Here is a 26365-nt window from a genome sequence, read left to right as displayed (position 1 = left end):
TGCTTAATAGTGGGTTTTTCCCTAATCTTTATAGGGTTGGATTTGGTTTGATACTCTGATGTCCATTGGTTTAGGTAACACTAATTAGTGTTGGGTGTTGAGTAGTTGGTAAGATTTGTTTCTCTGCCGACATCCTCTGTTAACCAGGTATCAGATAATGAATGCTTTTGGAAACAATTACCCTAGTTTCTTGATTGATCATGATGGGCAAGGAGCGCCTTATAAGTTATGACTAAGTTTTAACATTCTATTTATCTAGTAATGGATCAAACATAAAGTGATTGTGTGTAACACATGAGATATGGTAAATTTAGGTTCATACGGTTATGTAGGTGTACCATGATAAACCAAATAACTACACATTTGAAACTCGTCACATAGGTATCCATTGAACTGTTGTACAGATTATTGAAAATTTTCTTTTATCTGAATGGGGGATATCTTAGAAGTCGAATGTGGTATGAGAGTTTTGTCGGAACTTTGTGACTCTATTTGTTTTTTCAACAATAAATAAATCTAGTTAGGCAAACTGCCTCTACACAAAGGACCATTCTATTCATGCATTTATTGCTCGTAACAATCATTAATTATCTTCAATCCCAGTTATCGTTGATAGTTATATATGAGGCATTTTATAATATGTATGTCTTTGTTTGCAATACAGGCAGTAAGAGTTGCAATATTGGTGGCATTTGGTACCCTTGTTCTAGTTACTAGAGCAAGAAAAACCAGGTCCAACTCTTAACACGCTAAATTTATTTTTTCTATATTTATCTTTTGTTCGTTATGATGAGCCCTGACAAGGTCACAACACACAGATAGCCATTGGCATTTAACCTGTTTGATCTGATCTGATTCATTTACAGGATAGTTAATCTCATATAGAGCATTCTACTTTTAAGGCTATCAGAATAGCATTTTAGGCTTTGGGACATTTCAGTTTAGATTTGTGGGATTATTTTAGAGGAAAAAAGCTATATTCAAAGTTATCAGTTTTTCTCTATCTTAGTCATTTCTCTCTTTGAGACTCTGTAATGGTCATTTAAATTATGAAAGACAATAAAATGTTAGCTATCTAAAGAAAAAACTGTTTTCTTTTACTACAATCTACCCCTTCTTTATTTATTGAAGGTTAATAGACATTGTGTATCAGTTTATTTTTGTGATGGGTGCTCTCATTGACAGTACTACTTCTGCGAACTTATCCTTCAATTTGTTTTATTTGCAGAGACAACAAAGTAGTCTTTTCGACCATTTGATTAACATTTGGGAATTTAATCCGGGGCCCGTTCCAGGAACTTGTGACCTTTATTTCTTGGTGGATTTTAAGTTTCAGTCATCACTTTATCGCCAGGTATTATTTACTTCAATTTGTTAACAATTCTCATTATTTCCACATTGAACTCTTTTCCTCTCATTATTCATCATGATTGACGTTATAGTCTTTAAGAAGGTATAGCTTATATTATTAATGATATGATATGTTTTGAAGTTTGAACATACATTGATAGTAAAAGAATGTGGCTTTTACATGTTTAGAGTTTCTTGTGATAACTGATTCCTTGTATACGATTCTAGTGGGACTGAATGTGATCTAAAATCTGAACTCAAAAGAACATTGGATATTTGTCTTTAGAGGTGAAAGTTATGGTTTCACCATAAAGTCTCAAGCATTACTACTCTAGTCTCATGACTTTTGATGAAGAGAAGAGCACGCCATCTCTCTCGAAATCCTTTCTTTCTCAATCGCCCCAATTCTAGAGGAAGATGAAAATATGAAACTGAGCATTTGACCCCTCCATCCAGTGCATTCTAAAATTCAGCTTGAGTGCTGGTTTCTGGCAATCACTACATCAAAAAGGCTTAAGTTTCACCTGCTACAGGTTTGATTCTTAAAAAATTAAACTATTAACTATGGGATTTTAGAAGATAGCATAATAAAAGGATTGTGGGATTATAAGGGCTTTTTTTTGTAACATTAACTAAGGATTGGGGGAGTTTTAGGTCTTCCAAAATGACCTTACTTCCGTTACCCTTCTTAGGTGCATTGCCAAGTTAGATGGTATTTTGATTGCCAAATCCAATCTTTATTTCTCTTGCAAAAAACATAATGTTATGCAGGCAAGGTGTATGTAAAGTGGCTATGTAATTACACTAATAAGAAACAATCATCATCATTTCTTTCATCCATGTGTGAATCATTTTCCAGCAACACTAGCAAAAAATTTGTCATTGACCACCCAATGATACTTCATGTTTTGTTGGCTGTATCTGTTTGTCCCCCATGTTCTTCTCAAAATCCATGTGTTTGAAGCAAATAGCACCTCATTTACACTCTATATTTGCTCACTTTTAATTCCACAATAATAGCAACTCACCTCATGCCACCACCCATCTGCTTTGGTGGATACTTATTGCAAGTCGTAGCAGCTTGTCCCACTACCAATAACCCATCTCATGCTGCTATTTATAGTTTAGTTTAAATATAACAAAAAAAAAAAAAAAGAGCCATCTGCCATTTTCTGTTCATTGCCAGTAGCATGCCATCTCAAGCTTTTTCTTCTCCTGCCTGTTTCACCATTCTTTCATACTTTTTGACAGCAGCCACCAACACTCCATTGATACACCTTCTCACATCATTCACTTTCCTCCCTCTCTTTACAATCTTTCGTCTTTAGAAAATTTTTCTGTATAAAAAAACCAATTAATTGGAAGTCTTCCACTTGGCATAAGCCTTAATCTTCCTAATCTCCGCTTATTTTATATTGGAGGAAACCATTTTTTTTTTATCCATTCCCTTATCATTGTTCAATGCTTCAAGACTTGAGATACTTTGTCCCTTTTAAATAATTTTTCAGGAGAAATACCTATTGAGGTGGGTAAACTTGAATTCCAATCATTTTGGTAGTGGGAATGTTAATGATTTGAATTTCTTTAATTCCTTAACCAATTGCACCAATCTACAACAGCTAAACATCTATGGCAATCATTTTGGTGGTAAGCTACCCAACTCTATATCCAATCTCTCAAAACAACTTAATTACTTGGAGGAAATCAGAGCATTCCATTTCGAGAGAGATGGAGAAGATGAGAGAGAGAACATATTGAGAGATTGAAAAAGTAGAGCAGGAAAATAGAAAATGAAAGTGATAGAATGAGGCGAAAACAACCCTAATTTTAATAATTTTGTGACGTCGATTTTAGTCACAGTGACGTTATATTATGTGACTAAACAATATTACGAAAATGCCATCACTTATATAACATCGGTTTTACAAAAACTCGACATTATAATTAAATCGAAAAATCACATCCATATCACATCGGTTTTTATAAAAACTGACGTTGTATTAAATATATGATGTCAATTTTTCTAAAAACTAATGTTATATAGGGGTTTTTTTTTTTTTTTTTCTCTTTCTTAGCTACATGCATCAATCTAGATTTCTCCACAAATTTTTTTAATAACTTTTATCACTTACATTTATTACATTTTCTAACAAATAAATTAAACCTAATAAGAAGGCCTACGCATTTTTAACAACACAGTGATGGCTTCTAGGGTTGCTTTCCTTCATAGAGGGAGCATCAATCTTTAAAGTCTGAACGCATCACTCGAAGTGTACATCCACTATGAAGAGTGGAATCCAACAAAAAATAGTCAAAGCTTTCCTAAACTCTTCCATGGCAATATGAAGATGAATCAAGATGATGAAATATTTTCTTTTCTTCGTCATGGTCTCCAAATATATTTAATGAAGATGGAAATGATTTATATTTTGGTGTAATAGTCAGAGCTAGAACGTAATGGACAAAAGCATTTCATCTAACTTTATAAAAATAATATCTTCCTAGAGTTTCCAGTGAAAAAAACATATTTATAATGTCGGTTTTTGCAAAAATCAATGTTATAAACCTTTTTAGAATTTTTGAGCAATTACTACGAAAATTCTAGCTTTGTAATGTCATTTTATTTTAAATTTGACATTAAAAATCTAATAGCTAGCGCCTCCTAAGGATTTAGCAACAGGCAGGCTAAAATGCCAAAAATTGATTGTATTCAATTATTTCTTATTTCATAACCATAATTAATTACAATCAATTTCATAAAATTTTATTTTTGTTTTGTTTTGTTTTTAATTATTTTTTTTTTCTATCACTTGGGAAAAAAAAAAAAAAAGGCGTAAGTGAGCCTCGCCCAAGGTCAATAACTTGGTATTTAATAGGATCTCGGGCCAGACCTAGGCTTGATTTATTTGGAAAGCACTGCCCAATTACTGTAGTAGTATTTTTTGGAGATTCATGTAGGTACGGGTCTCAATGGGTCGGTTCTGGTTTGGTTCCCAAGGAACTTATAGCCATTATATTTATTTCAATTCTAGTTCTTGTCGGTTTCGGGTCCGGTTCCAAAATAAATGGAACCATAACCGCCAAGAAAACACGGGTACCCATCGGTTCGGGTTTTTAAGAATTGAATGAGAAAAAAAATATTTCAAAGCATTATAAAACTTTTTCCTTTTCAAAAAATTAACATATTATCTACAAAATTATGAATTTAGTTACAGTTTGTTACAATGAAGATAAAAGTATTAAACTTTTAGAAAGAGAGCTTTTTTAAAGCTCGAATTGATAATTTATGTGAAGAATTGAAGAACTTTATATAACATGCACTAATTTTAAAATAAAATAAAAAACCTTTAATCATCTATAATATAAAAAGAAATGACAAATAAATCGGTTCTAGGTATTTGTGGGTGCCCATTGGATAGAACCTAATGGCTTTGGTTTGGTTTCGATTAATTAAATATGTACGCATTGACACTCCTACATTTAGGTCCTCCAAATTCTGGAGTTTGGCTAATATAACGTAAATGGTATGTCATCGAATCTCTGTGCCAATTATTCTTTTATTTATCAACATTTTTTTTTATAAATGTAATTTTTTGGATTGTAACTTTTTAAAGTTTATTTTAATATTCCAAAGGCTTGAGAACTTGTTTTACTCTTTTTTCAGTTTGAGTGCTGATTTTGTAACTCAACCTGACGGGATAATTAAAAAACTCACTGACGTGACAGGTGCAAGAGCCTGAGAACCGTAGTTTTATTCTCATAGTTTGTGCAGTTATGTATCCCGAGGGAAATGATCAACCATTCTTGTGAGTATCATTAGTTGAGTTTTTGACTTACCCCGTCAGGTTGAATTTCAAAATCATTACTGTTAGTTTATTTGTTGAATTTCAAAATCATTACTGTTAGTTTATTGGATTCTATTTAGTGTAATGATTTTGTAGTTTATTGAGCAACTGTCAGGTTGAGTTACAAGAGATTAGAGACTTGAAAAAAAAAATCTTGAAGCAATAATTTCTTATTTAAATCAGTAAAGGAAGCCCTTTAAGTTATATTACATAACCGTAGAGAAAATTACAATAAAAAAAACAAAGAAACTATAAGCAAAACTAAAATCTAAACTCAACGGGGGAGTGTTCATCTATCTATTGATGGGTTCGATCTTCAATAAACATTTTCTTAATCATTTGCAACTCCATGAGCACATCTTTGATTTCCATTCGGTCACCTACCGACTCTGCAGAACATCTAACTCCAATTCTGAACATGGAAATCAAGAATTCTCGCATTTCATATATTGTATTGTATCTTTGATTTTCAAAATCATTGATAGCTTCATTATGTTCTTCTACGCATAAGTGCGGATCCAAAATTTCCATCAGTCGCCCATTCAAAGCCATTTTGGAAAAATGATGAAGGCTTAAACCATCCTTGAAAATTGCATCAGTTGGCCTTTTTCCTGTTAACAACTCCAACAAAAGTATTCCGTAGCTGTACACATCTCCTTGTGTAGAGACCTCAGTACCCATACCATACTCTGCAATCCAATATGTATTATCTAGTCAAGTACTAAAATAATCATGCTATAGAGGCAATTAAAATTATCAATAGCATCATAAAATATATGTATAGAACTTGAATTTTTTTTTAACATAAATGAAATTCATACCTGGAGGGATATATCCAATGGATCCTTTTACAAGTACTGAATTGGTTTCAATTTTATCGGAATTGCTTGCATTTATAGCGAGAATCTTTGCTAAGCCAAAGTCACCCACGTGAGCTACCATTTCGTTGTCAAGAAGAACATTGCTTGGCTTTAGATCACAATGAATAATTTGTGTTTGACAATGATTATGAAGATAGTCCATTGCACAAGCAATGTCGATTGCTATGTTAAGTCTCTGGCCAAGGTTCAAGTCTCTCAATTGAGGAATCTCGTCTGAATTTGGATGCAACCAATTCTCTAGACTCCCATTAGGCATGAGCTCAAAAACTAAAGCTTTGAAATCATTACCAATGAAGTCCATACTTGAGCATGCAGTTATGATTTTGAGTAGATTTCGATGCCGGGCTTTTCTTAAAGCTTTACACTCAGTAATGAAACTCTTGGAAGCTCCTCGTATGTTAAGGTTGAGTACCTTCACTGCAATAAGTGTCTCATCTGGATGAAGAACCCCTTTATACACAGACCCAAAATTTCCCATACCAATCAAGTTGGCTGAAGAAAATCCATCTGTTGCTTTATGGAGTGCATTGTAAGAAATCCTTTTAAAAAAGTCACCCAAGGAAAATGTGAAAGAAGATTTCATCCTTGGCTTTCTCATCCAATAGATAACAAGAAAAGATGCCACAACAATTGACAATACAGATATTATTATACCAATAGTCACCTTCAGAGGAAGAGATGTTCTTCTTTGCTTAGATTTCTTGATGGGACATGCAGGTAATTGAAGTTCTGGGATGCCCCCACAAAGTTTATTATTCCCAGAAAATATAAATTCACTTGCATTTTGAAAGACACCCTTTATTGGTACCTCACCCTCAAAATTATTGAAAGACAGATTTAATTTTTTTAGAAAGAATAGGTCATCTAGATCTTTAGGAATTTTTCCAGATAAGTTATTACGCGAAAGATCTAAATCTTGAAGATTTTTCAGAGAGCTAAAAGATGAGGGGATGGGTCCTTGAAAGGAATTGCCTGACAAAGAAAGCTGTTGTAAGCTCAAACAACCACCAAGTGTGCTAGGAATTTCTTGAGACATATTGTTCTCGGAAACATCTAGCACTTCAAGATTTTTCAAGTTACCCACTTCCAAAGTTAAGGACCCAATCAAAGAATTATCAGCTAAGATGAGAAATAGTAATTGCGACGATAAACCAAGAATGGTTCCGTTAAGGTTATTTTTTGAAAGATCCAAAACCTGTAAAAGACGATAAGTCTTAAATTCTGGAATAACATTACCTACTAAGAAATTGTTTGATAAATTGAGAGAAAATACATTAGTGTTGTTCCCCAGGGAGTTAGGAATATATCCTGACAATCTATTTCCACTTAAATCCAACACTTGCAACTTTTGGAGCAACCCAATGCCCGTGGGAATGCTACCGGTGAGGAAGTTATTCCCCACAGATAGTGTAATTAAGTTAGTGAGGTTTCCGATTCTAGAAGGAATGCTTCCGAATATTTGATTTTGTGTTAAATCTAGTGAAGTGAGTTGGCTGGACAGATGGGTTATAAAATTCGGTAGCTTACCTCCAAAATGATTTCTACTGATAGTCAACAATTGTAGCTTAGTGCAGTTGGTCAAGGAATTTAGAAAATTCAAATCATTTTCTTCCCCACTTCCTAAATGATTGGAAGCCAAACTTAGAATCTGAAGGCTATTTAGGTTTCCCATCTCAAGTGGGACTTTTCCAGAAAAATTGTTTTGAGAAATATCAAACTTCTGAAGTTGCGAAGCGTTGAACAATGATATAGGAATGGATCCAAAAAAATTATTTCCTCCAATAAAAAAAATTCGAGATTGGGAAGATTGAGGCCTATCTCAAGTGGAAGAGTGCCAGTTAGTTGGTTAACTGGTACAGAAAAAATTGCTATAGATGAGAGATTATAAAGAGAGGGAGGAATGCTACCAGAAAAAAAATTTGGACCAAGACCAAGAACAATTAGATTTTTAAGTTGACCAAGGGAATCTGGAATTCTTCCTTGTAGAGAATTTAATGCTAGAGAAAGAGTGATGAGAGATGAAAGATTCCCAAAGGAAGTTGGGATCCCTCCTGATAGATTGTTGTCATTAAGAGCCAATATACTGAGCTTTGACAGAGACCCAATCTCAGTCGGTAGATTCCCGACAACCTTGTTGTGAATTAGAACGAGTTCTTTGAGGTTTGAGCATTGGGACAAATTGACTGGAATTTCCCCTCCGAAGGAATTGTTGTCCATTCTGAATATTTCAAGTCTGAACAAGCGCCCGACTTCTTGGGGAATAGCACCTTGTAAGCTGTTGTTCATGAGATTTATAGTATGTAGGAAAGAGAGGTTTCCAATATAGGGAGACATGTAGCCTACCAACCCTCGCGATTGTAGGTCCAATGTTACTACCCTTTGATGTCGACGACTGCATATAATACCTGTCCACTCGCAGAAATGGAGTGAATCATTCCACGAGCTCATAATTTGCTGAGGATCATGATGAATGAGATCCTTGAAGGCAAGCAAGGCGAGTCGATCGGTTTCATTCCCTAAGGTGCTAGATTTGGCCAATCCTATTGGTAAACCAATGCACAAGAAAATGAGGGAATGTAGAAGAAAGAAATGAAGTACACTCATCATGGCCAACAATGTAATTAAGCTCTCCAGTGAGTGGTTTGCGTGGTTGTCTTTGTGAGTGAACTATATATAGAAAAAAAAAAAAAAAAGAGGTGAATCATAGATGATTTTCATCGAGATTCGAATCGATAGCGGATCATCTGTAGTAACTTTTCCTGTAGAGCCACTGTAACACTTATGGACGCTGTAACACTTATGGACGGTTATCAAAATGCCACGTAAGCACATAGAAAACCTACATAAATATAGCATTGATAACACTTTCGTGCATCACTTGATGTGATGTTATTGGGAATGGTTTGAATTTTTTTTTCACGTTCTGTCTGCCCACACATTCATAATTAATTTAACATTAAAATAAATATATTTTTACAAGATTAAAATAATTAAAAAAATATATACGTCAAGGATGAACAAAGATTTGTTGTCTAGAATGTTATGTGCTTAGCGGATGATCCAATGGTAACCGTCTCATGTATTGAAAAAACAAATAAAAGCTAAGCACTACACTGTTAAACAATTTCCTCCTGTAATTTTCTCTTCACCAACTTATAACCCTTGTTTTTTCGATACATGTCAAGTCATATACACCATTGGTTCATCAACTTAGCACATAAAATTCAAAACAACAAATCTCTATTCCTCAAGGGTGATCAAAAATATGGTCCAACGTGACATTGACATACCTATATGCCCATCAAGATAATTTTTAATGAGGCACAAAATAAATAAATATTGGCCAAAAATCAAGATCATGACAATAAACTTGTCAAACATTTTAAAATGCAAAGTTTTATTTATTTATTGAAAAACATTAAAAATAACAGATAACTTTAACCCTGAGGGACTAGCTCAATGGCAATCTTGGATCCAATAAACGGTGAGAGTCCATAGGTTGTGAGTTTGATACTAAGTATGAACAACATTTCCTTTGGACCACATGCGAGGGCACACCCTCACTTACCCAGTGCGTGTGATGTGAGAGCCTTGCATGTGCTTGGGGGAGGGACCCATATACCTTCGCTCCGGTCCTGGTTCTTTCGGTCTCCCTAGTTAGACTCGGACATAAGTTAAGACACCACCATCATAAATAAAATAAAATTTAAATAAAATTTCTAACACGACTTGGTGTAATTTTTAATTGATTGGGTCAAGTTTGTCATGACTCCGCAAGTTGGTTCAAAAAATATTTTAGGGCCAAAACAACTTGAAATTCATTTGGATTGAGTCAACCTTGATTCAAGAGGCAATTCAAAAAGTTCTAAAACATAAGATTATGAGTTCTCCATTAAATTGACTGTGGAGGTGCTAAGAATTTTCAAGAAAAATAAATTGACAACAAATAAATTAAGAAGATTTTATTTCTTTGTCGTATATCAACCGTTTGTTTGCTAGAGATCTAGCCTCAATCATAGATTGAAAGTAAAAATGTCTACATTGAAATTATGATATTTTTCTTTACTACTTTAATTATTATTAATTTTTTATATTAATATGTGACTTTTACTATCTTCATCATTAAAATACAAATAATATAAAAATAATAATGATGCAAATGAGAACACATTGATATGATATTTTTATCACTTAAGAAATCATAATTCAGACTCATAATTGTCATCTTTTTATTTTATATTTTGAATAGTACGTGCAAATCATTTGAACAAGTCTTGAGCTAAAATGCCATAGTTGATTGGGATAAGATTAGACATCACTTTCATGCATCACGTGATATGATGTTATTGGGAATAGTTTGAGTTTTTTTTTTTTTCACGTTGTGTTTGCCCACACATTAGTAATTAATTTAACATTAAAATAAATATATTTTTATAAGATTAAAATAATAAAAAAAATATATATGCGAAGGATGGACAAAGATTTGTTGTCTTGAATTTTATGTGCTAAGCCGATGAACCAATGGTAACCACCTCATGTATTAAAAAACCTAATGAAAGCTAAGCACTTAAACCGTTCAAAAATTTCCTCCCGTAATTTTCTCTTCACTTACCAATAACCCTTGTTTTTTCAATACACATCAAGTCATGTATATCATTGGTTCATCAACTTAGCACACAAAATTCAAAAAACCAAATCTCTATTCCTCAAGGGTGATCATAAATGTGTTCCAACGTGACATGACATACCTATATACCCATCAAGATAATTTTTAATGACTACTAAGGCACAAAATAAATAAATATTGGCCAAAAATCAAGGTCATGACAATAAACTTGTCAAATATTTTAAAATGCAAAGTTATATTTATTTATTTTTTGAAAAACATTAAAAATAACAGATAACTTTAACCCAGAGGGGGTAGTTCAATGGCAATCTTGGATCCAATAAGTGGTGAGAGTTCGTAGGTTGTGAGTTTGATACCAAGTATAAAGAGTATTTCCTTTGGACCACATGTAAGGGTACACCCTCACTTACCTAGTGTGTGTGATGTGTGGGCCTTGCATGTGCTTGGGGTAGGGAACCATATACCTTGGCTCCAGCCCTTGTTCTTTCGGCCCCCCTAGTTAAACTCGAACATAAGTTCGAACACTCTTATCATAAAAAACAAAAAAATTAAAATAAAATTTCTAACACGACTTGGTGTATTTTTTAATGAATTGGGCTAAGTTTGTTATGACGCTACAAGTTGGTTCAAAAAATATTTTAGGGCTAAAACAACCTGAAATTCATTTGGATTGAGTCAACCTTGTTTCACGACGCAACTCAACAAGTTCTAAAACATAAGATTATGAGTTTCTTTAAAGTAACCAACAAAAACATATTTTGAATGGTTGAGGTTCTCCATCAAATTGATAGTGGAGGTGCTAAGAATTCTCAAGAAAAATAAATTGAAAACAAATTAAGAAGATTTTTTTTTTTTTTTGCCATATATCAACCGTTTATTTGCTGGAGATCTAGCTTCAATTGTAGATTTAAAGTTAAAATGTCTATATTGAAATTGTTTTATTATCAATCACATTACACCATGTATTTATGGTCTAGATAACGTTGAGAGTGTTGGAATTTAGAGGGTTGATACAATACCTTGAGTTTTTATTCGTATCTTGAGAAAAAATAAATAGTAGAATTTTGAGAAAATCCTGAAAGTGGGACTGAGGAGTAAAACTTTAATATGTTTTTGATATTTGTAATGGAATCTGACCTCACCATTGAATTTAAAATGATCGAAAAATATACTTTAGCCTATAAGCACGCTCAAATGCGAGTCCGAATAGAAAGTTGCAAAATCCTCGATTATCGAGTTAGATCAGGCTAAAATAATGACTCTTTACTATAGAAAGAATTGTTAAGATTTGATCATACCATTGGGTTTGTAATGAAAAATTATTGAACATGGACTACTTACTTATTATTTTTGGAGACCAGAAAGTCGACTTATCGTAAAAAACGAAAACGACGTCAATTTTAGGTTCTTATTGGGCCAAAATGTAAAATTTTGTTAGAAATAAAATTTGTAAAAATTAACTATACCATTAGATTCAAAATAAAAATTTATACAAAATAGAGTATTCACTCGTTACTTTTGGAACCCGGATGGTTAAGTTATCGTTGAACGAAACAATAAGCAAAATACCGAAATTATCCCAAAATTTTATATAAATAAATTTTTTAAATTTTCTTTACTATTCATCTTTATTTTGAACAACCCAAAATCAACCAATAGATTATTTTTTTTCAAAATTTCAAACTAAGATCTATCACGAACGGATAGTCGTTGACTTACGTCGTAGAAAGGAAAAAAGTTCGTAGTCTCAACATCTACAAAACCCACCAAACTTTTTTTCATTTCATCTTCTTTTTCACCTCATATCATAAAAAATCAATCATATATATATACGGGGGTTTCGTAACTTCGACCTCAGATTTTGCTTGTTTCAGGTTCAAATCGTCCTCTCCCGTAGAAGGGAGAAAATGCGACGGCATCGAGATCTTTGAAATCACCAGACCAGATTCAAAATTTAGCAGCCTCGAAATTTGGTCCGTCTCGATTTCCATGCCAATCGTCTCGATTTTCGCGCACACACTTCGATTATATCATACAGAGATAGTAAGGAACTCTTTATTTCTATTAGTAATCATAGATTGTGAAAATTGCAATTAAGATTTTAACGAAAACCTGTAATGTATTTTTAAAAATATAGAATTCTTTTTGCTATTTCAAATTCATATTAGAACTTGCATATTTGTTATGGTTAATTGTATTTTATAACAAATTATACATGGGTAGAATATTTCATCGAGTTTTGTGTTGGCCAGTTGGGTTCTGTGCACTGCTCGGACCCCACGTTGATATAAGTTCTATAATTTTTCAGGTTAATTGATAAAAAAAATGAACTTTAAGATTCGAAAAATTATTTAGTATTCAATGAACTCATATTGAGTTGATAAATATCAGAAAGTGAATATCTTGTTCGACAGATTGAAAACTGCGAAAATTGAAAAAAATGAAAAAAGAAGATGAAACGGTAAAATATAATAATCACACCCGAGGGTGATGTCTGTATTTTACATTGTAATGTTATATGTAGGTTGGTGAAAGGATATTCAGGATAATGATTGTTGCATGTTTATTTAAATTATGTTGGCGCAGAGACTCCAAGTTATGTTATTTATTTTAAGTCAGGTGGCTACAGTTGCATGGTAGAAAATTGGATATCTATTCTCAACCTTGTATTGTTAATTCCTTTTTTATTTTCAAATGAAAATAATATATATATCTAACTATTTTGTAAGCTATTAAAGAGTCTGTGAATGCTTAAAGGGATAGTATGTCATATCATCCGGAGTGGTATACCATCATCGGATGTACGTTAAGGACAACCAAACTCATACGTGGTATGGAACGCATATGAAAGTAGAGTCACAACTGTAATCCGGATTTATTCCTTTTTATCTTTACCAGTGAACTTATAATGTAAAGGTGACCGTATACAAATGGATTGCATATTTGGGAATCACATGCACACCTGATAGGCATAGATGAAGATGATTAGTCGGTGATCACTAACAATTTATAGTAGTCGAACGTTCTGACACATCAAAAGGAGACCCATTGCTTACGGTCATGTCAAACACCCAACCTGAGCTAGATAAATAGTCCCGCAAGTGTGGTAAATAACGACCAGCCACAAAATCAGGAACTAATATTTTATTATATTGGTTCTGAAGGTTCGATTCTTAACCACATGATTAAAATTTTGAAATTAGCCTAAGTCTGATGGGAAACATTGAATCCAATTGCATTATAAGTCTAAAGTGACTAAGAAGGTGAAAAAGATTAGTCACGGATCTACCCTTGATTGGGATAGAACATTTGATCAGACAAAATAATTTGACCCTGAGATCGAATCATTTTGTTACAAAATAGTCTGAATCTTTGAAAGTGAAATCAAGTAATCCAACCGATTTGATATTGATCAGTTTGATTCATTTGTCGATGAGGCCAATTGATTTACATTTCATATATTGGGTCGGATCGATATTGCGGGTTTAACTTGAATAGTCTAGATCGATATGCCTACTTACCTGATGGTTGGATTGTTTAGAGCAACCCGGGAATACCCATAGTCAGTTCGAGTCGTGACCTATAGGAAGCTTCTTAAACTCTAAGTTTATTACATACAGTTAGTGAACTTAGATTAACTTTGATATACCGTATAGGTACAAATCTAAGGTTGGCGATCGGGAGATGTGACTTTGCGGCTTACAATAGGACAAAAGGCTCAGGTTGCCCCAGTATGGGTGCGTCGATATACCTTTTAGTGTCACTTGATCAAACGGTACTGATGCTCCAATTTTATATACCCTCAGGTACGTGACTAGAGTTGTGATTTTCATGAATGACGTCACATTTTCGAAGAGACCGGGCCACGCATTAGTGTCACGTTAGTTATAAGGGACATGCAAGCGTGCAATGCAATAAAATAAACGTGTTAGTGGTGTGTGCAAAGTAGGATGGGGTGTACTCGGGGCATTTTTCAAATAAATAGGCCCATGAACCAGATCACATCACGAAAATATGGATTTCGAATATTGATCCATAAATAAAAAATATCCACAGCTTCAAAAATCAAGATCAAAACATGCACATCAAAAATATATATCAATCAAGATCATGACATATCAAATAAGCAATCAATCAGGATAACACAAAAATAATCAATCATCAACCAACCATTGATATAGGCACACCTTTTGAGAATATAGGCTAACTTGACCAATTCATAAGGTTTCAAATTTTACTAAGGGTCATTAGGCCAACGTGGTTCCTCACATCTATAGTCCAATATCACAGCCTTTTGATTTGATGGGACAAAGCTTAGATCCAAAAAAAAATTCAATTTTAAAACCAATAAACTTATATCCAAGGTTTTGAAAATAAGTGGCTAAGAAATTCTATCAAAATCCCAAATTTAGAATTAAAATTCTATAATGAAGTATGCAATTATAAAGGATACAATTCTAAGATTTTTGAAAAATGACCAATTTTCACTATTGGATTTCAATTTTTAAATTGGGAGATCATAGCCATCCACTTTCAACATCGAAGATTAAGATCAATTTTATTCTTAAAATCTGAGTTTTTTCCACAAAATCTAAAAGGCTGCGACGTCAGATTTCTAATGTGATGTCCCAAGTAGACTCAATGACACCAGTGAGATTTAATATCTTACTTAGTGAGTCATGATAGCATGACTCATAAGGGAGGTTCCAACCCAAGTTTGTTTGTTGCGTCAAGAACTTCAAGAATAAAATCATGATGCAAATTGCTAACAACACACACTTATTTCTTTTACTCATATACCCTTTCTTTTTTTTTTTAAAGAAAACTTGATGTCACATGCATTTATTTCTTTGAAAAATGCTGGAATGACATAAGACATTTACTGCCAACACTTCTTTTTTTTTTTCTTTTCTTTTTGCTGTTAGCAACACACAACAGCAACATCACATTTTTTTTTAATGGTGCTACCAACAACACACAATAGTACATTTTTTCTTAATGTTGCTGCCAACAACACTTAAACGCAACCTCCCTGGCTAACTTGCCCCCAATGGGCATTGATGTTCAATGTTGCACATTAAGTATCCATTGCAATAGTAGATATCTTTGTACAGAAAATCTTGAAATTGATAACCCAAAGATAGAATCCAACTAATAAAAGTAAAGATAGTTGAAATCATAAATTTTTAGAAATGCCCAAATCTCAAAAAAGTGGGATCTTTAAGGCTATAACATGGACAGGTGTCTAAAAAAAGGAAAATAAGTAGAGGAGAGACTACAAGATCTACAGACTCTAAAGACATGAAAATGTGAAATACCCCTGTATTTAAATTAAAAAAATTAAAAGAACTGCAGATCATAGAGAGCTTAATTCACTGAAATTCCAGGAGAACTAAAATGGGAAGTGAGAAATAAAAAAAAATGATCCGAGTGCTTTTGAGTTGTTCGCATTTGGTTCGATCCATTCGGTTCCAACTATCGTCAAAACTCATCTTCCTCTCTCTCTCTCTTTCTTTTATCCAAGATTTTGCAATGATGCCCCCTCCATTTTAAAGAAAACGCATCAACCTTCAAGGGGTTGAGTTCAACTCAATCTCGTAACCCCCTCTTTTGTGATTTGCAAGATTATTACAAATAGAGCAGTTCCAATCGATTTATTTAACTCAAGATTTGTATCAATTAAAGGGAACAAGATGAACTCTATGATTTCTTAAAACATTGTCACTCGGAAAATCTGAAAATAAACTCAAATTAACCGAAAGTTCGAAAAAAAAAAAAATTTCTGAATCAATTTCAGATTCTGCAACGAAGGAAGATTGTGAAATAAAGAGAGAGAGAGAGAGAGAGAGAGAGAGACGTTTCTATCTCTTTCTTTGTTGTCTCTTCTTCACACACAGATGAGAAAAATGAGAGAGAAAGAGAAAAAGAGATGAGGGAAAGAACGTCTCTCTACGCTGCCCCTTCTTTCTTATTTGAGAAGATAGAAAAAGAAAAAAAAAAGTATTTTTTTTTACTAGCAGCACACCAAGCATAATAGTGCTGATTTTTTTTTTTTTTTTTTTTTTTTAAATCCTTTCTTCTTACACACTAACAACAGCACCTAAAAAAATTCTTGTTTTTTCTTAGATACCATTCATCATGCACAGATTTAGAAAGGGACAAAAAAACAAAAAACTAATCCGTGTCAAGCACAACAACACCGATTAAATTTTTATTTTTTTTTAAACATTTATGGCTCGTCATTCCAACCACCATCATTCCGTCCTTATTTCATTAACCTTTGAAATCTTAAATTATTTAGGGTTATCCAAGTGACTCTTGATTGAATTATAGAAAATAAAATTCCAAAATATCATACTCAAAGTCTAATCAGATGATGCCAAAAAAAAGAAAAAAAAAAGAATTAATAATCACATAAATAAAATAAAATAAAATAACACAAAAACTAGATCTACTTTGCAATGCATCAATATTTGTGACTTTTCAAGTTTGATCCTCAAAATCCCCAATGGAGTCGCCATTGAAAGCACCTTTAATCCGTGGGGTATGCGGATCCGCTTTTGATTTTTGAGGTTTGGGAGTCGCCACCTAGTTATTATGGCCTAGAAATCAAATATTGACTCTATAAAACGTTAATCTACAAAGAGAACAGGTTCGATGATCACATTACGAGGTTGGAAGGTGTTAGGCACCAACCCCACCTAGCAAACGCTGGTCTCTACTATTTTTCAAAAAAAAGATTACATTGCTAAAAGACCTAAAATAAATAAATAAAAAAATATACCTAGATGATCGTAACAATTTGTTCCCTCAATACTAGCGGGGAGCGTCCTTGTACGAGTTTCCTTGTTTTTCCTCCGTCAATGGATTTGCTTCAGATCTCCAAGTTGATATGTCTTTTTCTTAGATCTGAGTATTTTTTTTTATATATCTTTTGGAGGATTTCTAGGTGTTTTTGAAGGATTTCTGGGTGTTTTTTGAGTAAAAGCTAGGGTTTTGATAATAGGTAGGGAGTTAGGGCTTCAAAATTAAAGTTTGGAGAAGGCTAGGGAGACTTTTTGACCTATTTTTCCTATGATTTTCTTTAACCTCCGAAATTAGGTTGTGGGGACTCCTATTTATAGATTTTTTTAGAAGAATTAGGGTTTTACTAGGTCTCCTTTCAAATAAGTTGAATTAGGGTCTTGACTTAAGTCTTATTTGATTGACTAGGTTTCTTTAGATTATGGTTTTAATTAGGATTTTGACTTAAGTCTTATTTGATTTATTAGATTTCTTTAGATTAGGATTTTAATTCTTACGTATAATGAAAGAATATATTTTTTATTTTTGGAGTACCCCCCTTAATTATGTTTTAATTCTTTAGGCCCCCAGATAGAAGAGCCTTTTAATAAATATTAGGGGGCTCCACTTAAATAAGTGGGCAGCCATTAACGATTTTGCCTGAGGACTTGATTGATTAATTTTCTTGGAATAAATTTTCAATTTAATTTTATTAAGGTTTCACTTTACATTAATTAATATTTTATTTATTTATTTTAAAATTTAAAATTTTTAAAATTGAAAAATTATCGTTTTGCCCCCGAAGGACTTTTGTGTTGAGAAGTCATTTTTCAATGTTTTGGAATGTTTTGGAATCTGTTTTTCGTAAGGAATTCGATGGGATTATCGGTTTATGTCATTTATGAATTTTTTTGGCATGAAATGATTGTGAACCCTATGAAGGGAATTTTTGTAATTTTATCGAATTTGAAAAAAATTGGTAAAATTATTTATTTGATTGTACTTTGTTGTTTTATATATTTGAAAGGATTTTTCTAAGCGTAATGTAGGCTCTATGGATGTTTTGATGTTAAGGGTATTTTAGTAATTTGATCATTTTTTAGTGATTTTTATCGTAAAGCTTCTTTTTGTCTGAATTTTGATGTTAGGGGTATTTTGGTAATTTGGATGTTTTGAGTCATATTTTCCTAGCGTAGCATGGTTTTTACAGTTTTGTTTGATTGAGATACCTGATCCGAATTTGTGAAAAATATCTAGTAGTAAATATAACATTAGAACAATCATTCATCATTTGGAACTGTCACAATCGGGTTAACGAGTTGGTTAATCAGGTGAGTGCAAAAATGGGGTGTCTACACCAATATGTGTACTTTTCATCATTTCCATCTATTTTCAGATCGTCTTTTTGATCTCCTCTTGAGTCAGACCCATTGTGGGTTCTACTCAAGTAGTTGCAGTGACAACTTATGTCTCTCCTTCTCTCGTTGGGATCAACGGTTGAGAACTTCCTTTTTATTTGAAGAGCAATCATCTGTAGTAAGAGGCTAAGGATCACTCGGTGGGAGATCTTGTCGTGTTGGTTGTTGATCCTCAAAACGTTAACTCAGGTTTCTGAAAGGGCCCTTGATCCGCAGGGTGCACAGATCCGCTTTTTTATGGTAGATTGGATAAAAAGAACTAATCTACCATAAAAAAAATCTGAATTCGGGGATCAAGTTACGGGGTTGGAAGGTGTTAGGCACCAACCCCGCCCGGCCAAAGCCGGTCTCTACTAACTTCCCAAGTAAATTACATTGCTGAAACCTAGATAAAAATAAATAAAAATAAAAACTTACCTTTCCGATAGCAAGGACTTTGTTCCCTCAGATCTGACAAAAGAGCTCCTTGTACCGTACTCCCTTGCTTCGTTCTGTCTCCGGATTTGACTTCGGATCTCCTAGATCAAGGTATCTCCTTGTTTCTGAATCTGAACTCTTCAAGCTTGTTACGGATTTGAGGGTGTTTTTGGAGGGCTTTTAGGCGTTTTCTAGACTAAAATTGAAGGATGGATGTTAGGTAAGGAGTTGGGGCTCCAAAACTAGGGTTTATGGGGGGTTAGGGGAGCTTCTAGACCTACTTCTCTTAGGGTTTATCATTTGATACGAAAATAGGGTGTGAGCACCTCTATTTATAGATGTTTTTAGGGGTTGATTTGGATAGAGTTAGTGTTTAATTAGAGATCTTTTAATTAGAGTTGTGTTTTAGTTAGACTTATTTTAAGTAGAATTGTGTTTTAATTTGAGTTGTTTTAGGTAGAATTGTTTTTAAGTTAGAACTCTATTAGATAGAGTTATTATTTAATTAGAGTTCTATTATGACTTTTGGTCTTATTTGATTGACTTTTAATGTTTTGACTTCAGTCTTAATTGATTGACTTTTAATATCTTGACTTCAGTCTTGCTTAATTGACTTTAATTTTGACTTCAGTCTCACTTGATTGACTTTAATACCTTGACTTCAGTCTTGCTTGATATACTTTTAATTTTTGGAGAACCCCCCTCTAAAATATCTTTAATTCTTTGGACCCCCAAATGGAGGGGTCCTTAAAAAAATATCCCACGAACCTTCAACAATTTTACCTGAAAGTCCGATTGATCGATTTTTTAGTTCCAATTTTTAAATTAATTTCATTAATGTTTAAATTTAATTATTTAATATTTTATTTATTAATTTCAAAATTTTTTATCATGCAAATTGTGAAATTACCGTTTTGCCCCCGGAGAGGACTTTTCACGTTTTAAGTCGGTTTTTTATGTTCCAGGATGTTTTAGAATCGATTTTTCGTAAGGAATTCAATGGAAATATTAGTTTGTGTCATTTATGAAGTTTTTTTGTGTGAAATGATTGTAAACTTTATGAGGGGCATTTTTGTAATTTTGTCAAATTCTGTTAAAATTGGCGAAATGATTTATTTATTTTTTATTTGTTATTTTATGTGTTTGAGAGAGTTTTCCTAAGCGTAACGTAGGCTCTAGGGTTGTTTTGATGTTAGGGGTATTTTGATAATTTTTTAGTGATTTTTATCGTGAAGTTCTTTTTGGTCTGCAAGATGATGATTTCTATATTTCTAGTGTCGTATTTTCCTAGCGTAGCGTGGTTTCTAAGGTTTTGTCAATTCGAGATACCTCATCCGGATTTCTGAAACATATCTGGTAACAAAATAAAGCAACGGAATACACATCCATCATTGGGAATCATTGCAATTGGATTGACGAGTTGATTAATCAGGCGAGTGCAAAAATGGGGTGTCTACAGTTTCGATTTTGTTCGACTAAGTCATCCATCTTCTTCTACATTTCCTCTTGCTACTTTCATATGATTTCTAACATTTCCAAGAGTTGACCATCAATGATTGATAGCATGGGTAGGGGTGCATTGACTTCGGTGGTGAAATTGTCTCGACCCGTTTTCCACCAAATTGAGAATAGGGGTCCAATTGGTAAATTGGGGATTTTTAGGGAATAAGGAGTCGTCACCTAGTTTAGGTCTAGGAACCATAAATGACACCGAAATAGATCGGATCGGTCCACAAATCAGAGAAATGGGTAATGAGTCAGATTACGGGTTTCGGAAGGTGTTAGGCATCGAACCTGCTCGATCGAGATGATCGGTCCCTACTACGATCCAAACTATTTTACGGTCAACGGGTAGAGACTAAAGTCAAGATTCATGTGCTAAACGAATCTCAAGGCCAATATCCCCCAAATATCGCATAATTCTCGAATTTCGCACAAAATGGAAATATTTGAAAAAGCCTTGATCCCAATATATGCTCCAAAGTCTACGTGGCAATATTTCGATTACAAATCCGTATCCACAAATAATTTTCCAATTAGTTAAAATAGAAGTTTGTGAAAATTTTCTAAATTGGAAAGTTATGAATTGGAACTTCTAAAGTGGTACTCTATGAGATTTCTAATTCGGAAATACGAGATTATCCAAATAAGAAAATCACAAATATGATGAATTTTCAAATTAGTAATTGGCAATTATGAATATTCCAAAAATAGAAAATTATGATCATAAAATTCCCCTGATTTGAAATTACAAAATCCCAAATTAAGAACATTTCAAACGTGAACCTTGCGAAAATGAGAATTATGAATATGAAAATTTTCAAATTATGAACACATGGCAAACATTAATAAATTGATTGGTGAATTAATTCCCATATACATAAGAATCAGTGAGTCGACTCACACCCCTTTTATTGAGACAATTTGACTTTAACTTCCAATGTACCCAAAAATAAGCAAGTAGATTCGTGCATCAATTTTATTAAAAAAACGATCTTAGAATTCTTATGCATACACAAATCAGTGAGTTGACTGACGTAGCAATTTTATTAAAAAAATCAATTTTAAATATCTTATGTGCACAAAAAAACAGCGAGTCAATTAATATCCAGATTAGTGAATCAGTCCAATAGTATCAACCCAATGAGTCAACTCGATAATATCAAAACCAATGAGCCGATCCACTTACTTGATATGTGAGAATTAATTCTATCAATCCATCAACACCAATATCAACAAATTAATCCACCAATCTACTCTCCAAATTGATTTGAATTTTAATTTGCAATTCCATTCATTCACACAATAAATATGTGATTCACCATATCATAGATCAAATTATGTTAAAAAGGAGATTGGTAAATCATCAAATCAAGATCATAATCCAATGGACACAATCATCTGCACATATAGTAAACCCGTTAAATAACACACACACACAAAATTAGCAAACGAATCTCACCTTACCTACAGTAAATTAGGCACCTTTATTGAGATAAAAAAATAATGTGAAAGCGGTCTCCTAACTGTAGTGGTTGTTGTGATTTCCTTCAGAGTCGCAGATGATTGAGAAAGCTTGAGAGAGGCATCAAAAGATTGGATTGCTGGAAGTCCGTGATGGTATGAGTGCTGGTAATAATAGAACGCAAGTGACAAGAGATGGAATGAAGATAAGGGACTGGTTTTAATGGTGAGAGAGGTGAAGGGATTGTTGGCCCAAGAAGAAGAATGTTAGTACTGGCTGGGACATCAAATGGCTATGTTGTGTCTAAGAATGGAAAAAATCTCCTCCTCCTCAAGAGAACATGGGATTCTCTTTTTATAGTATTCGCTTTCTATTTTCTCTTTTTCTAAACTTTCTCTTTTTTTTCTTTGACCGAACCAATAGAGAGAATATCTCTCTTTTGAGTTTAGAAAGAATGAGACTATGATCCCACGCTTCGCAACCAGTGGTACGTTGGTGGATTATTATTGATTAAATTTTGATTTTTAATTTTGGTTCATGGTTTAGGTTACAATTTTTAATTTTAGTTTAAATTTAATTAAGATTTTAATTCGATTGGTTGCTTGTGTTTTAATTTGAATATCGATTAGTCGATTAAGTTTTAAATTCAATTTGAGTGATCGATTGGGTTTTAATTTCAATATTAATTGGTTGATCGGATTTTAATTTCAATCGAATTTTAATTTAAATGTTGATGGGTTGATTAAATTTTGGATTGAATGTTGATTTAAATTTTAATTATTTAATTGTTTAATTTTAATTGTTTGATCTTAATTATTTTATTTTTAATTTGAGTTTTACTTTTAATTGTTCGAATTTGAATTATATTGTTTAATTTGATTGGAATTTTTTTTTTTTTTTTTTTTGATTGACTTTAGTTGGGTTTTGCTTTTAATTAGGATTGGTTAATTGGCCTTTAACTTGATTTATTTTTTATTTAATTTTGAATTTTAATTTGAATTTTAAGTTGATCTTAAATTTTAAGTTGTCGATTAAATTCTAATTTTAGTTTAATGATTATTTTCAATTTGAAATTTTTTACTTGATTGCAAATTTTAATTGATTTTAGTTTTAAATTTTAATTTAATTTTGATTATTTGAGATTTTTTCTTGAAGTCTTTTTAAATCTTTAATTGTGTTTTCCTAAACGTCAAGGTTTCTAAGAGTCGAACATCGAGGGGCGTTTCGGTCATTTTACAATTTTTCATGAATTTCTTCAATTTCATCGATTTGGGTCCCGTTAGATTTAAAATCATGTTTTGAATGCAATGGAGGTACTTTCGGGATTTTTTGGAGGTCCAAAATTCATGAGGGGCATTTTCGTCATTGTATCATTTTTTGTTCGTTTTTGCGAATTTTGGCGTGAAGTTTCTTTTAGTCGTAACTGTAGACACCCCATTATTGCATCTGCCTAATTCGACAATTCGTCACCCGATTTTGGTGAATTCCTAATGATGAATATAAAAGAACTCGAAGGCTTGTGAGTACCGCTTGATTCGTTCCGTTTCTAGTCTTTTCATCCCCCCTACTCGTCACTACTCGACCTAGAAATTTACGCACGCTTAGGATCGCTATATCTTACACTTGACTTAGCAAGCATGTACGCATAGGTTCGTTACACAATTCAATAACTTAGAGACCTCGCTACGTTAGAAAAATATAACTTTAGAACTTAGAAATACTCACACAGTGACTGAAAGAAAACTCACGCTAAAATTCCTAAAAATCTGTAAAAATCACAAATATGACGAAGATACCCTTCATAAATTTTTAATGTCCGAAAAGTCTCAAAAGTACCCCCATTGCACTCAGAATGTGATTTCGAGTCTAACGGGACCCAAATCGATGAAAACAGAGAAATTGGTAAAAATATGTAAAAAATCATCAAAATGACGAAAATACCTCTCATAAATTTCGGATGTCTAAAACGTCTCAAAGGTACCTCCATTGCACTCAGAATGTGATTTCGAGTTTAACGGGACCCAAATCGATGAAAACAGAGAAATTCAAGAAAAATCGTCAAAAATTGTAAAAATGACCAAAACGCCCCTTAACATCTAACTCTAACATAGAGACCTTGATCCCTAGGAAAATAAAATTCAAATAAAAAAAATTAAATTCAAATAAAATTCAAATTGAAAATTAAACTAAAATCCAAAATTTAAAATTAATTTAAATTCGTAAAATCAAATTAAATTTCAATACAAAATAAAAATTACATTTTCAAGAAACCGATTAAAATACAAAATCAAAATCAAAATCAAATTGAAAATCAAGTTAAAAATCACTCAACCAACTAAAATGCAAAATTGAATTAAAATTTTAAATCAATCAACCAAATCGACCAACAACATGTAATTAACAAATTAAAATCCATTCGATCACATTTAAATCGAAATCCAATCAACTGACCAATTAAAAATTAAAATCAATTTAAATTTCAAATTAAAACACAAATTAATCAACCCGTTCAAAATTTAAATTAAAAAAAAAAATTAATTCAAATTAAACAATTAAAACTCAAATTAAAATCAAATCACCCAACCAATTAAAATGAAAAAATAAAACCGAACGATTAATCAATCAAAAATCAAAATCAAATCAACCAACAACCAAATTTAATATCAAAATTTAAATTAAATTCTAATTGAAATTCAAAATTTAAAATCAAATACAAATTCAAATGTAATTTAAAACATCGAATTAAATTTCAAATCAAAATGTTGACTAAAATGAAAAAAAAATAATAATAATAATTCGAAATCAATCAATCGGAAGGAAAATTAAATCGACCAATCATGACTCATTGGCGGAGAGTTACCATAGTACGAGTAGCGTAGGATCCCCCTCTCTCATGCTTTTTAAAAAATAAAACAAAAAAAAAAAAAAAAAAAAAAAAAAACGTTTCTTCTTCGTCTTCCCCACGTTCTTCCCCACTTCTTCTCCTTCAAAAATCACCCACATTCTTCATTCTCTCTCCCTTGATCTTTCCTATCAACCCACATCCTCCACCCTTCTTCTTCTTCACAAGAAAAACCAGCAACTCTCCACTCCATAACCTCCCTCCTCCAACTGCTGCCATGCCACCACGTTGGACAGCAACCATGTTCCATCTCTTCTCTCCCATCTATCCATAACAGCCCACACAACTCTCTCTCTCTCTCTCTCTCTCTCTCTCTCTCTCTCTCTTTCTCTCACCCACGTTTCATAGAGGAACCACTATAAAAGAGGGGAAGGAGAACAAAAGGTGAGGAGGAAAAACGTTTTTTTGAGCTGCCATTGAAGAAAAAAAAACCTGCAACTCTTCTTCTCCATTTAAAAATCTGTTGTAGCCTCCCTCATCTTCACTTGATCTCCCTCATCTTCACTTCATCTCCCTCCCTCCAAATCTTTCCTTGTTGTCCCATGTTCTTTTAAAAAAAAAAAGAAAAAACGTTTTCATGGTTGACAGCCATTAAAAAAAAATCAGCAACTCATCTCTCTCTCTCACGTCTTTGATCTCCACGTTTTCTTCTCTAATATTCCTTCCTCTCTCTACCTTGCACCTCTACCCTTCCCTATCTTCTTCCTCCCCATAAATTAGAAAAAAAAAAAAACAATTTTTGGGCTGCCTCCATTAAAAAGCAGCACCCCTTCATGTTCATAAAAAAAAAAAACAGCAACTTCTTATTCTCTACATAACTTGCAACATTGCTGATTCCTAAACGCACCTAACCTTATTGTAACGCTTCAACTCTTCTGTGAAGCTTCATTACATATCCAAATACAGCCCCTTAAAACGTTTTACATCGTCTTCTAAACTCACTGTCCATTCCATCACCTCCATTAAACCTGCAACACAGCAACGTTCAGCTATTGCTACAGCCCTATAACAGCCCCTTATCATTTCTCTTTCACGTTCCTCACTTCCTATAACATCTTCTCCATCTCCATGCCTTTCTTTAGTTTTCGTATCCCCTACAAATAAACGATATTGCCTCACTCCTCGTCAGTTCAAGGTCCGTTGCAGCCTCTTCACTACCTTCATCTTCCACAGCGAA

The 26365-nt window shown here is 33.0% G+C and overlaps 1 protein-coding gene and 1 long non-coding RNA gene across 4 annotated transcripts in view; one reads left to right on the top strand and one right to left on the bottom strand.

The window, feature by feature from the left end:
* The window catches only part of LOC147384043 (uncharacterized), a 134241-nt gene that overhangs the window by 98732 nt on the left and 9144 nt on the right, over positions 1-26365 (top strand). The window contains exons 4-6 of one of the 3 annotated variants that reach the window (XR_015172536.1): positions 665-732; positions 1229-1354; positions 1579-2270. This is a non-coding gene — a long non-coding RNA (uncharacterized LOC147384043). Of the gene's footprint in view, positions 1-664; positions 733-1228; positions 2271-26365 lie in introns of those variants that run through there. The other 2 variants (XR_015172537.1, XR_015172535.1) reach the window with 2 other exon arrangements.
* LOC147384044 (uncharacterized) lies at positions 5493-25452 on the bottom strand. The gene is given in 4 exon segments (XM_086426160.1): positions 5493-5884; positions 6017-7861; positions 7864-8616; positions 25284-25452. Coding segments are annotated over 4 exon segments (3159 nt in total).

Source organism: Akebia trifoliata, chromosome 15, assembly GCF_017979445.1.
Source record: "Akebia trifoliata isolate Shusen 1 chromosome 15, ASM1797944v1, whole genome shotgun sequence".
NCBI lineage: Eukaryota > Viridiplantae > Streptophyta > Magnoliopsida > Ranunculales > Lardizabalaceae > Akebia > Akebia trifoliata.
This window is presented reverse-complemented; position numbering and strand designations above follow the sequence as displayed.